At 40.5% G+C, this 14406-nt stretch overlaps 1 protein-coding gene across 8 annotated transcripts in view; it reads right to left on the bottom strand.

Annotated features, from left to right (window-relative positions):
• Positions 1-14406, bottom strand: part of PLD5 (phospholipase D family member 5) — a 415385-nt gene that overhangs the window by 127340 nt on the left and 273639 nt on the right. For all 8 annotated transcript variants that reach the window (XM_051820761.2, XM_070055590.1, XM_070055589.1 and 5 more), the window contains one exon: positions 10461-10588. In XM_051820761.2, the coding sequence (XP_051676721.1) occupies positions 10461-10588 (128 nt within the window). The remainder of the gene's footprint in view (positions 1-10460; positions 10589-14406) is intronic.

Here is a 14406-nt window from a genome sequence, read left to right on the forward strand (position 1 = left end):
TGAGGAGTCCTGGTCATGTGGGGTCTTTTTGGATCTTTTCAGTTTGGTTCTTTGTTGAATTCTAGTTTAAAAACACTGCTCCAATGTCTAGGTTCTGAAATTTCTGGATATTACTGTACATGGGATGTTACTTTATATGTGAATCACTGATTCAGCCAGTTAGAGAAACTACATGCTATAAGAAAATAAATGTTGCATAAACTAGAAGTTTCCATTCAATTCATAACTGTGTAGTTAACTTATTGAATATTCCAGCATGTTCTTCATCTAGCATCTAAGAGACTATCTCCTGATCTGTCCAATGATGGTTCTAAAGCTTGTCATGTGTATCTCAGAGCCTGTTGTGAAGTTTAAATGAAACAGTGTTCTTCAGAAATTTCTAAAAAGTATAAAATCCTTACTCAAAACCATGACCCTATTAACATGTGTTGGCTTCTCTTAATCTTGCTTTATCATGAAGCGAGATTTCTCCCACAAGTGTCTGAGAATGAAATCCAGACCCATCACTTCTAGAACAAACGTATCTAGCATTGCAGGCAACTCAGAAATGGAAGAGTATTTTTAGGTAGTTCTTAAGGTCCAAATATGGTACATTCAACTTTGATGAAAACAACACAGGCATAATTTAGCAATTTGTGGGTGGGGGTTAAGAAGGTCATATTAAAGTGGTGCAAAGCAACAGAGCTAATTTTCTACACACAGTTTGCTGAAGGAATTAAAGCTTCAGAAAGGCTTTTAAAAATATGACAGAATTGGTGTTGGTGAATTCAACAATAAAGGACTGAAGTGACAGCTAATTATAATAATAGATGCTTGAGCTGTAACACTTGAAGTATGCCGAATGATTTATGGGTCTAAGAGTAGTGTTCTTGCAAGTCATTGTATCAAGATAATGCACTCTAATTTTTTCCAATTAAACTATGAAAGCCATGAAGTAAGAAAAATGGGGCAATAAAATTCACCTAAGTGAATCTTTGTTAATATAGTTGTTAAAATAAATGCATTTCCTAGATCCCACTGAGCCCTCAAAGAAATCCAATGAAACATTTTTAATAAACATTTGTTGAAGGAAACAAAATTTGTGTGTAGGAATTCAACCAACTTTGCCATTAGAATTTTAGCTCATTTTTTAAAAACTTCGTTTAAAGTGGCATTTTTCTGCATTATCGTCATAATGAATAGCATATTCTTAGCCAGTTTGAGGACAATGTCAGGAGTATCAGTAAATTGGTGTGGACCAGCTTTTGGGGAAAGTCATTGCTCTGTCACCAAGCCCCACTTAAAGAATGAGTATCTGTGGCCAGGTTCTTGAGTGTGATGCATCTGTACTGCAAGTCAAGGTACAGTCAAGGTCAGTCAAGATCAGTGAAGGTCAGGAAGCAGAGGCGTCCTGATGCCTGCTGACTGTGCTGGCAGACTGTAAAAAATTGATGATGATGATGTTGCTGTTAGCTCAGATTTGGTAAGCTTACAACGTGTAAGCTTTAAGGAATACACCACACTGCCTTAATTCTTGCCATCTTTTCCTGCCCAGTAATATGGAAACATTTTTAGTACCCAGAAGAGTTACTGCGCTGAATCCCAGCCCATGCCTGTGATAGGGAACTAGCTTGCTAACAAATTCATGCTTACCTTGACACAACTCCTTTTTTTCACAATTTCTGATCTTTAATTCCAGTTTGCATAGGATACAGGAGAACAATGGGGTTATTGAACACACGCTTGTCAATTCATGCAATCATGCAATAAAATTGTCTGAGCATCTAATATGTGCCAGGCCTGGATTAGCTGCTGAGATTTCAGGTCATTAACCCATAGTTGGGTGACACTCCATTCTGGTTCCCCATAAGAGCTCCCAGAGACCTAGCAGGGATTCTAAAGTCAACCTGTGGGGAGGCAAACAGTGGGGATGTTCAAGAGAAGGGATTTTCTAACCCCTGAAAATTACAGGCAGAGAATAGTCAGACTGTATATATAAACAGAACTGTGGTTCACAACCTTCAACAACCAGCCCAGAAAGCCAACCTACTATCTTCAATAGTCATTCCAGGGAGTCAGACCATAGCCCTTATAGCAAACCAAACCATCCCAAATGGCCAGGACATAGTTAACAATTTCCAGTTTACAGCATTCTTCCCTCTGCTTCCAACAGAGGACCAGCCAGGGGAAAAATTTTCTTTTTTTTTTTCCCCACCACAAAGCATTCCCACACTTCTGCTTGCCTTTGAGTCTCTCCCAAGCTCAAATGACACTGGCTGACACCCATACTAATGTGAGCATGTTTGTTCTCATTTGAGTGGTCTTCATTTATTTCCACATCCCTGTTCAATTTCTTCTCTTTTATAAAAGATTTATTTATTTATCAGAGAGAGAGAATTATAGACAAAGAGAGGGAGAGACAGAGAGAGAGGTCTTCCATATGCTGGCTCACTTCCCCAAGTGGCTGCAACGGCTAGAGGTAGGCCGATCCGAAGCCAGGAGCTTCTTCCGAGTCCCCAACGTGGGTACAGGTGCCCAAGAACCTGGGCCATCTTCCACCACCTTCTCAGGCCATTAGCAGACAGCTAGATCAGAAGAGGAGCAGCTGAGACATGAACTGGCACCCATATGGGATGCCAGTGCTGCAGGCAGAAGCTTATCCTACTGCACCACAGTGCTGGTCCTCATTTTTTCTCTTTACCACTGGTCTGATGAATACTCAGAAATCTCCTTAAGTTGGGTTTCTAAACTCCAAGATTCTACTTGTATCCCTTAGATTTGTGCAATGTATACAGTCGGCCAATGTCTTCTGGGTATTACCCAGAACAGCAAGGTTTAGATACAGAATGGATGTAATATCTATAGAATGTAGAATGAAGCTCTATGGCAAGAAATTAAAGACCTCTTCAGAAATGCACACAGCACACCCTTGGATGCTGCTGTCTGCCTCACTGTACTGTTAACCAGATCATGTATTTGTGGGCAAACATGACATTTGCAAAATCTTTGCCAAAGACAATACATGCAAATCAGTATCTCTGATCTATTGACCTAGAGAACTCTTATCAAAGAAGGAAATAAATTTCCCTATCACATACTCTAATGGCTACAATGGACTGGGCAGTACCATGCTGTAATATATGGTGCTAGGTGCATTTTAGTATCTCATTTGGTGTCCTGAATAGTTGCTGGAGGAGAGCATTATTAACTCAATTGTAGAGACAAATAAATGGAAACTTAGAGAGGTGAAAGAACTTGCTCAGAGTTATACCACTTTAAGATGTAGGAAAAAAATCAATTTTAATCCTGACTCCACTTACCTCAGCGTTACATTGGCAAATACGCTTAGAAGCAGGCAATGAAAATAGTAAGACTGGCAAAACAGCAAACGTAGATTCAGCCTCTGCTTTCAGAAGTATGGAGTCAATAGAACTAGAAGCAAAAGCCCACAAATAGGCTACTTTAAAAATACTACTTAATTTTATTTATTTCAAAGGCAGAGAGTGACAGAGAAGGAGAGAGTTAGAAGAGAAATCTCCCATCCATTGGTTTACTCCTCAAATGCCCACAATAGCCAGGGCTGCACCAGGCCAAAGCCAGAAGCCAGGAACTCCATCCAGCTCTCTTCTGTGGGTGGCAAGGACCCCAAGTACTTGAGCCATCACCTCCCGAGGATGCTACTTTTGAAGTATCATATTTGATTTCTACGCATCATATTTTAAGACAGACTTAAAATAAATGGACTAGAAAGCTAGAAAAAAGTGACCAAGATCGAGATCTCAAGACATGCCATGCAAGGATATCTCAGACTACCACACGTTTTAGAACATATTCAGGAAGTAGTAGCTGAAGGGACGTATGAAGAAAAATTTTGAAAATAGATGTTTTACTTGGGAATGACCTACTTACTAAATCTCCTGTTAGGAAAGGCAAGTACAAGAGACCAAATGCGGCTCTTATTTTGTCATGTAATTACATAAATTGAGACTACAGCAAACAACAAGCTAAGTTTGCAAGAACGTCATGCCTGAGAGACTAGCAAAAAGGTTTCCCTATTTGTGTTTCTTATGAACAACATCGTTTGTCAAACTGTAATCTTAAAAATTGTACAAAATGTACAAGACTTAGTTATTAAAATGCAGTCTGCTAATACATATTTTATTAAAAATAGAGGCTTTCACCTCATTTATTTTTAAATGCATATGCAAACAAGAATGACCTTTCTGAGAAGCCTAAAGTAATCTTTTAAATCAATATGGGGAGAATTAATCATTTGTTTTCCCTCATTACACATTCCCTAAGGAATATTAATGATTCTCTGTTGTACTGGCAGCTGAATTGCCTTTACTTTGCTTCATTTTCATTTTTGGTTCTGGTATCTAGTTACCTGTGTTATCAATGCACCACTTCCCTAAGAGCTAAAACATGTCTTTCAAAACTAATCAGCTCTGAGGAAAACATCAGCCCAGATACAGCAAGAAACCAGATGACAGGATGGGCAATAACACAGTGAACTCCTCTTGCCCACAGACATGTACGCTGGGTCTTCAAAACTCTGTCTCAGCACTCTGATCTTTTAATTGAAAGAAAAAAGGACAAGGAGAGGGAATCGAAGACACTTTAAGCCTTGATGCTTTTTCCCATTGTTAACAACAGGCTACAACCTCAACCCACAGGAAGATTTGAAAGAAGTCACAGAGCTCTGTGAGGCATAGGGGGTGTGAATTGTGTTCATGTCCCTCTAAATGGTTACTGCAGATACAGCAGTTATGATCAGCAGCTTTAGGTTCAGTAAAGAACTATCATGATGAGGTGCTGAACTATTACATGACATGCCGCCATATTGGTCAATCTTTTTGCTGCTTCTCCATCTGCCTATTGGACACCAGGACTGCCCCTTTGTCCTGACAGTCTGCATTTCTGTTGACAGAATGGTCCTTCTCCAAGTGTGCCTAGCTCCAGATGCTGGAAACAATGTCCAGTCTGTGTTCCCTTTGGCTCACTCCTCACATCCCATCAGTCACAGTGACACAGCACTGCTGGTCTCCACGCCTCATCAACCTCCCAGTTCTCATAGCTACTATCCTCAGTACTACGGCTTCTCCAGAAAAGTAGACATAACACTGTCCCTTGCTCTACACAGGGGATTGGTTCCAGGAACTTCCCCCCACACCAAATCTAAGGATGCTCAATTCCCTTATATTAAGTGGTGTAGACTCACATATTATATATTCATTACATACATATATTTTATATTCATATACATACACATCCTCTGGTATAATTTATATCTCTAAATTGCTTATAATACCTAACACAATGTCTATGCAATATGAATAGCTATTGTGCTGTATTGTTCACAGAATAAGCAAGAATAAAGTTTGTATATGTTCAGAACAAACAATTTTTTCCCAAATTTTCTCTGTGGTTGGTTGAATTTGTAGATGGAGAACCCACAGAAACAGAGGGAACTGACCACACATACACACTCACACACGTACACACACAGGGTATATATGAGGGTTCTTCAAAAATTTTGTGAAAAAAGGAGTAAAAAGTACATTTATCTTGGTGCAAAAGTTTTTGAAATTCATGTGTAGTTTTTTCATAAAATATATTTTCCACAAACTTTTTGAAGTACTGTGTGTGGGGGTATACAGAGAGAGAAAGAGAAAGGTATTTATTTTAAGGAATTTTCTCACACACAACTGGGGCATTGGCAAGTCTGAAATCTATAGGACAGGCAGGAAGACTGCAAAGTCTGGCAGCGTTTCTATGCTGCAGTCCTTCATCTTTAGGACCCCTTCCCCCACTTTTTGTTCTTATGGCCTTCAACCTACTGGATGAAGCCATTAACACTCTAGAGAAAGATCTGCATCACATCTGGAAAACAGCTCCCTAGCAACCCCCAGCCCTATGTTTGATTAAACAACTGGGCCCCACTGTCTCACATGTTGACACACAGAACCTACCTTTACATGGCCATCATTCACTCCTTTAATAGTGGTCTGCTTCCTCTAGTCCCTGCTCCCTGTGCATTTTCTCTGGAATGGATCCAGTAGAGGCATGCACTGATCATAGATCTTCAGTGGTTACCTCTGGGCCTGCAGGACTGAACCACATCCTACCCTGGGCACCTGCATCTTTCCATTGCTTATCCTTGCCTTTCCCAGTTTTAGGTTCCAAGGCCTTCCATCTGGGACACTTCGTTCCTGCAAGAAGCTGCTCCTGGATCTTCTAACACCCCATACTTGCTCCCAATTTTGTGTCCTTGCTCACTCTGTTCCACGTATAAGATCTTTCTTCTTCACCTCATTCACACAGGTGTGCTCACCAGCTGAAATCCCCTTCTCACTGTGGCCTTTGCTCTTTAGTCTGCAGGAATTTTCCTCTTCCCAAGCCCTATGGGGTTGTCTGTGTATTTATTGTGATCTTCCCTAATTACATACCAAGGCTGCCTTCAAGGGCAGGGCTGCAAGTTCAGAAGGCTCTGTGTTTGGCTTCATGCTTTCCTGTTACCATGTTTAAATATTTTATAAATTTTTAAAAAGAGGCTTCATTTTTCATTTTTGCCTGGGTCCCCAAATTATTTCTCTAATGCTGTAGGGCACATGTCTTGCCTGGTCATGTTCACTTTAAATAATGATTGAAAATTGTGTTTGCAAACAGGACTACATAATTTTTATGGGTTTATGCCTTTTTTTTTTTTTCAGTTCTCTGAGTATAGTAAATGTGCAATAAGTAGCTGTTAATTATCTTTACCACATGAGACTAAGCCTTGATTTGCCAGTTGTCCAGTTTGTCGCTAAGGAAACAGAGCCCTACTATTACCAGCTATGGACTCGCATGCTGAGGCACACCAAGAGCTGGCTTATTTTAATATTTAACTTTCAGCTCTTTTCACAATATAGGTAGGCTAAGATTAAAATACACATTAACAGGATTTAAATAGGCCTGTTCTTATTCATTCTAATTACATTGAAGTACACTATTTAAAAATCTCCTCACCCTAGAGATGTCGGATTCTTGTGACCAATGAACATATGGAACCTGACCTTCAACTCCAGCCCAATGGTTCACTTGAGTGAGTTTGTTCAAAACATTATAAATGTAACTTTTTTGAAAAACATGTTTTTCACCTTTTCTTTCCCAAGCTTCTCTTTATTGTGTCACACCTCCAGAGCCCTATGGTTGGAAGACTGCTGTGCCTTTTGCTTTCAGCTTCATACACTGCTTAGTCTTTTGTTTGCTTTGTTAAGAGCTGTGTTGTTCATTCCCCCATGCTGTTTTTAGGAGCTATTGAGAGTCAAAAATCCAAGCCCATGTAGAAGGCCTGTGGTGGTTCACTTTCTTCCTGCAGGACTCCCTGTGGCCAAGAATTCCAGGGGGAGCACCTTATGGATTGGAGGATGCAAGGGGTATGAAGGCAATACACATTGATTTCCTAGTCTTTGAGTCACTTAGAGATCAAGTGTGTTTGCAGAAATCAAGTATTAAGCAACAGTGGGTGTCATTCCACTGCCACCATATCATCCCGGGTTTGCAACTGGAAAGGTATAAACATTAGTTGTTCTTAAAGTTAAAAAGGAGAGAGAGGAAACCTGTAAGTTATCAAAAAAGCCAATGATTCTTCCTATATAATTCATTTCAAAAATTACTGGAAGTGGGTTTAGCCTGGGATTAGGATACCCATGTCCCACATCAGAATGTTGGATTCAGTCCCTGGCTCCTGACTCCATTTTCATGCTACTTCAGACCTTGGGAAGCAGCAGTGATGGCTCAAGTAGCGGGGCCCCTGCCACTCACGTGGGAGACCTGGACTGAGGTCCCAGCTCCTAATTTCAGCTCCCAGCTGTCACAGGTATTAGTTGAGGGAACTAGCAGATGGAAGATCTTTCTCTCTACCCCTCTATTTCTGTTTGCCTTTCTTATAAATAAATAGAAACTCGCATTGTGGCACAGCAGGTTGAGCTGTGCCTACACTGCTAGTCTCCCATGAGGGCACCTGTTTGGGTCCATGCTGCTCTGCTTTCAATACAGCTCCCTGTTGGTGTGCCTGAGAAGGAAGCAGAGGATGGTCCAGGTGCTTGAGCCCAATAGCCATGTAGGAAAACCAGATGCATTTGCAGGCTCCTTGCTTTAGCCTGTGGCCATTTGGGGAGCAAACCAGCAAAAGAGCAGAAGAAAGTTTTAACACTACCTTTTAAATAAACAAATAACTCTTAAAAGCAAAACAGATAAATAAAAATTTAAAATAGTGACAGTGAAATAAGAGTGAGGGATTGCGAACTAGATGGCCTGGGCTTGAATTCTAGCATCACTACTTCCTGGAAGGTGACCTTGGATACATAACTGAGCTGTGTCTATTTAGCATATTTCTTTGTTAAATAAAGTGACAGTACTGTTTACAAGAAAGGTTGTTGTGAGTTTTGAATAATTTATAGTTCAGGCTCTTTACATGCTTAGAGGAATGACCAGTATAAAGACCTCGTTCACTGGAGCTGTTATTATTACCAGTTTTATCTTTTTTCCTACTTACCATAGATTTGAGACAACAATTGACAGCAAGGATTGTGGATTTCACTGGAAAATCTTACAAAATATAAACCTGATGACACTGGCTCAATCTGTCACTTGGAAAATATAATTCTTCGTGTAATTGTTAGCTTTGCATACAACTTTGCACAAAGTCACACCAAGTCTCACGTAATCGAGTACACTTGAAAGGCACATTAATTTAAGGTGGGTGACTAATAACACGATCCCAAATACTCAGGGCTGTGGCAAAGGGGCTCCCGATAGCAGATAGTATTAGTGCACAAGAGTGTTGAGGCAGAGAAGGGGGGGGTGCTGCCCCCAGAGAGGTCCTGAGGAGGCCAGCAGCTGACATACAGAGGCAGGGAAGCCGATAGGGTGCTAAATGTACACAAACAAGAGTTTTCAATCCTGCCTACTCCCTAGCTTATTTCTCCCTCCACCTCTATCAAAGATCTCTCTTTCGAGAGGAAAGCTGAGAAGCATGGTAAGAGAACAAGAATGAGGCTGGTTTCAGTTTTTAAGAGTTTGGTTTAGCAGCAGAAACATGAGATACTGGTGACTTTGGAATGATTTACATCTAAATCTTGGATTGCTGGAATTATATCTGAGTCCCAAATCACTAGTCTAAAACATCTAGACTCCACCTACTTAACTGTCAATCTAAGGAATATGAGAACCACCTCTAAATGCTTGAGTCTTACACAGATTAAAGAGTTTTTTTTTTCCCCAGTAGCAATGAGATCTGTTTTGTTTTTACTCCTACCTTATTAGGAAAGTAGAGAAATAACATCTATCTTTAGATTGTTATGACAAATGAAAAAAATCTATACAAAGCCATTAGCATCACACCTGACACACAAATTGCACATAAAGGAACAGCCTTTCAGCAGGTACAGAGTTCTTCTACTACATGTCCCAGTTTCCTGACCCCAGGGAATTTAACCCGCTATTAAATTCACAACAGACAGTAGAATGCAGATTTCCACAAAAGAAGCCCAAAAGGCTAAAATCATTGAAACCCTAGAGTCCCACCAACTTACCCGTTTTATTTAAGCCTGATGCTTTTCTCTAAGCAGCCCAGATCTCTCTTCCTCCAGGGCAAAGGGTGAGCAGGATTCTCCATCTGCCTTCACTTCAAGAAGATGATCAGAGTATGCAGCGCTTTTTCATGTTTTCTTATGTGAATTTACATTGGATCATGAATTAAGTTTATTTTGAATCCCTGCATTACATGTGCTACAGACCTAAGAAATAGCATGTTCATCCATCTAGGTTTTTAAAGCATGACCTTGTAAGTATATTGGGGCTAAAGGAGGGAAACCTAAAATATACACCGTGTTTATTCTTTCTCACTGTGTGGCTTAGCACCTGAGAACAAACAAGCAGGAGACCAGATCAGCTCCTAGACAGATGAGATGCCCCTTCAGCGTCATAATGAAGAGGTTATAACTCTTCAGTTCCTACTGAGAGAGACATTAAAGGAATCACAAGGGGCTGACTGGTTTTAGGAAAGGAGCCTTAGTGTTGTGAAATCCAGGAAGGGTTCCCAGTGTTTTCCCACTTCACTGATTGTTGTACACCTCTGGGATTTTTATATGAAGGGAAGCTAGGCACATCATCTTTGGATGTCATCCTGAAAATTTAACTTTGAGGAGTGTGAATTACATATCAACTTGCTCTAAAGAATGTGGGAGCAGCATTTGAATTACAAAAGCATGGAAGCAAAGGCAGGTTTTTTTAGTTCTGTTTTGTCCTTTCCCTTTTGTTAAAAGGACAAGGAAAAGTTTATCATTTTAACATTAAACAAAAGGGAGTCACTTAAACCTACACACTTAAAATTAATAAATGTTGAAGATTTTCTTTCCCTCAACTGTAGCACAGGTGGCTGAGCCCCAGTTTTGATGCTAACCGAACTTGGAATTTAGACAACGTGGAAAGATTACCTGTCCCAGAGACTGCCAGTCCAAACCGGCACTGCCGATATAAACGTGCTGTTTGTCCACAATCCAGAAGGAGGACTGCAGCCGGCCCTTGTTGTATGCGGTCATGTTCATGTATGTCACCTCGGCCCCTAGGAGTTCAAGGAGAGCCCGTCAGCCTATGCTTCAAGTTCCTGCACTGACAACCAGTCATCCAGCAGCAGCAAAACTCATTGCTTGTTATCAACCCACAATCAGGACAGCCAAATACTTAATTTAGGTTGATGCAAGGAGTAGCCTCAAGGCACTGATCTGTTCCCCAAAAGAAAAAATACAAAGGAGACAAGAAGAGATTTTCTCTAGTTGTGGAAGGGATTGTGTACACAGTGACAAGACCAGGACTTCTCAAGTCACTCAGATCTACATTACAGCCCTGGCTGTCATTTATCACATAGATGGTGAGGCAGGGGCACCATACTCTTTTTCTTTTGGAATCATCTTAAAATAATTTTGCCATCAATGAAAAGGTCAACTTTGTTTTGCATTTTAACTTTCTGAAAAAATTAGACCCATGCTTTTTCAACTTTTATTAATAAATATAAATTTCCAAAGTACAACTTTCAGATTCTAGTGGCTTTGTTCCCCCATAACCTTCCTCCCACCCCCAACCATCCCATCTCCCACTCCCTCTCCCACCCCATTCTTCATCAAGATTCATTTTTAATTATCTTTATATACAGAAGATGAACTTAGTATATACTAAGTAAAGATTTCAACAGATTGCACCCACACAGGAACACAAAGTATATAGTACTGTCTGAATAGTTTTGCCATTAATTCACATAGTACAACACCTTAAGGACAGAGATCCTACATGTGGAGTAGGTGCACAGTGAATCCCATTGTTGATTTGACAATTGATACTCTTATTTATGGTGTCAGAAATCACACAAGGCTCTTGTCATGAGTTGCCAAGGCTACGGAAGCCTCTTGAGTTCACAAACTCTGATCTTCTTTAGACAAGGCCATAGTAAAAGTGGAAGTTGTCTCCTCCCTTCAGAGAAAGGTACCTCCTTCTTTGATGGCCTGTTCTTTCCACTGGGATCTCACTTGCAGAGATCTTTCATTTAGGTCCTCTTTTTTTTTTGCCAGAGTGTGTTGGTTTTCCATGCCTAAAATATTCTCATGGGCTCTTCAGCCAGATCCAAATGCCTTAAGGCTGATTCTGAGACCAGAGTGCTATTTAGGGCATTTGCCATTCTATGAGTCTGCTGTGTATCCTGCTTCCCATGTCAGATCATTCTCTTCTTTTTAATTCTATCAATTATTATTTGCAGACATTGGACTTATTTATGTAATCACTTTGACACTTAATCCTATCTTTTTGATCAATTATGAACTCAAAACTGATCACTTTAACGAGTAAGATGGCATTGGTACATGTCATCTTGATGGGATTGAATTGGAATTCCCTGGTATGTTTCTAGCTCTACCATTAGGGGTAAGTCCGAGTCAGCATGTGCCGAATTGTACATCTCCTCCCTTTCTTATTCCCACTCTTATATTTAACAGGGATCACTGTTCAGTTAATTTTAAATGCCTAAGAATAAATGTGTACTAATTAAAGAGTTCTATCAGTGGTATTAAGTAGAACAAAAAAATACTAAAAGGAATAAAATAGTAAGTTGTTCCTCAACAGTCAGGACAAGGGCTGATCAAGTCATTGTTTCTCATATTGTCCATTTCACTTCAACCAATATCCTTTTAGGTGCTCAGTTAGTTGGCACTGATCAGGGAGAACATGTGATATTTGCCCCTGTGGGACTGGCTTAATTCACTCAGTATGATGTTTTCCAGATTCCTCCATTGTGTTGCAAATGACCAGATTTCATTTTTTACTGCTGTATAGTATTCTATAGAGTACATATCCTATAATTTCTTTATCCAGTCTACTGTTGAAGGGCATTTGCGTTGGTTCTAGGTCTTAGCTATTGTGAATTGAGCTGCAATAAATATTGAGGTGCAGACAGCTCTTTTATTTCCCACTTTATTTTCCTTTGGGTAAATTCCAAGGAGTGGGATGTCTGGGTCATGTGGTAGGGCTATATTCAGGTTTCTGAGCAACCTCCATCTGTCTTCCATAGTGGCTTTACCAGTTTGCATTCCCACCAACAGTGGATCAGTGTCACATTTTCCCCACATCCTCACCAGCATCTGTTGTTAGTTGATTTTTGTATGTAAGCCATTCTAACCAGGGTGAGCTGAAACCTCATTGTGGTTTTGACTTGCATTTCCCTGATGGCTAGTAATTCTGAACATTTTTTCATATATCTGTTGGCCATTTGGATTTCCTCTTTTGAAAAATGTCTATTTAGGGCTGGCGCCACGGCTCACTAGGTTAATCTTCCACCTGCAGCGCCAGCACCCCAGGTTCTAGTCCCAGCTGGGGCACTGGATTCTGTCCCGGTTGCTCCTCTTCCAGTCCAGCTCTCTGCTGCGACCTGGGAGTGCAGTGGAGGATAGCCCAGGTCCTTGGGCCCTACACCCGCATGGGCGACCAGGAGGAAGCAACTGGCTCCTGGCTTCGGATCGCCACAGCACACCGGCTATAGCGGCCACTTGGGGGGTGAACCAACGGAAAAAGGAAGACCTTTCTCTCTGTCTCTAATTCTGCCTGTCAAAAAAAGAAAAAAAAATAAAAAGAAAAAATGTCTATTTAGGTCCTTGGCCCATCTCTTAAGTGGGTTATTTGTATTGTTGTTGTGGAGTTTCTTGAGCTCTTTGTAGATTCTGGTTATCAAACCTTTATCGGTTGCATAATTTGCAAATATTTTTTTCCCATTCTGTCGGTTGCCTCTTTACTTTCCTATTTCTTTTGTAGCATAGAAACTTCTCAATTTGATGTAATCCCAATTGTTAATTCTGGCTTTGATTGCTTGTGCCTTTGGTGACCCATGCTTTCTATTCATTCCTTCCCCCCTTTACAGGCCTTTACTTCTTCAATCCCTCCTTCATTACTTAATAAGGATTTAATATTTTCTTGGCTTTGCAAAATCAGATAGTTCTTTATTCAAGAAATGATTATTCTGGCTTTACTGAAATGCAACCTTGAGTGGTTAACTGTGTCCCTCAGACCAATGCTAACTCTAAAAACACATTTGAAGAGCTGAATTTGACCAATTGTTTTCAGCATAATGTAGCAGAATCCTCTGTGAAGCCTTCATTATTGCTGCCTCAAATGCATTTACAAACCATCAAAAGCAGCATATAGTCCATTCACTGCAAGGTTATTTGAATAAATTTCTGTCCAAAGTCCATTCTCTTTAAAATGACAGACTTATATGCACATATTTAATGAACTAAACTGTTCTGTCTTCAGATATTTAATGTTAATGATGAGACTATATTCCAGTGGCACACTTCCTTCTCAGAACCTATATTCCCAGAGGAACATATAACACTGTATGCATAAGCATTCCCTTCAGGATATTAGGAAAGAGGGGAAGTGATTTATACCACGGACTTAACCTCTAAGTCTTATGACAATGAAGCTATGCATCCGGGCTCCTTGCGGCTATGGATGGGGGAAGATCCGAGGGGACAGGAGATTCAGGCAGATTTTCTGAGAGTAGAGCAGTTTCTTTCTCCTAGAAGTGACACATATAAGTTCCTCAGCCTCCAGCCTTTCCAGCAAAGTCACATCCAGGGAAGAGTTACAGATCCCAGAAGAGGAATTCTTAGCTATAGCAGAATCTGAATGCCTTAAGTGGCTGCTTACCATGGCCAATACGGAGACTGCAATCTGCATGGAAGCTGCAGTAGGTCCAAGGGACACAGCCAGATCTCCCACATGCAGGAGCAGAGCCCTTCTCTTTAACACACCAAAGTCACTTTCTAGGGTTTCCACAACAAAGCATCAATAACTGGTGTTTGAATGCAACAGAAACTCATTCTCTCCCAGTTCTGGAGA

Source organism: Oryctolagus cuniculus, chromosome 13 (genome assembly GCF_964237555.1).
Source record: "Oryctolagus cuniculus chromosome 13, mOryCun1.1, whole genome shotgun sequence".
Classification (NCBI taxonomy): domain Eukaryota; kingdom Metazoa; phylum Chordata; class Mammalia; order Lagomorpha; family Leporidae; genus Oryctolagus; species Oryctolagus cuniculus.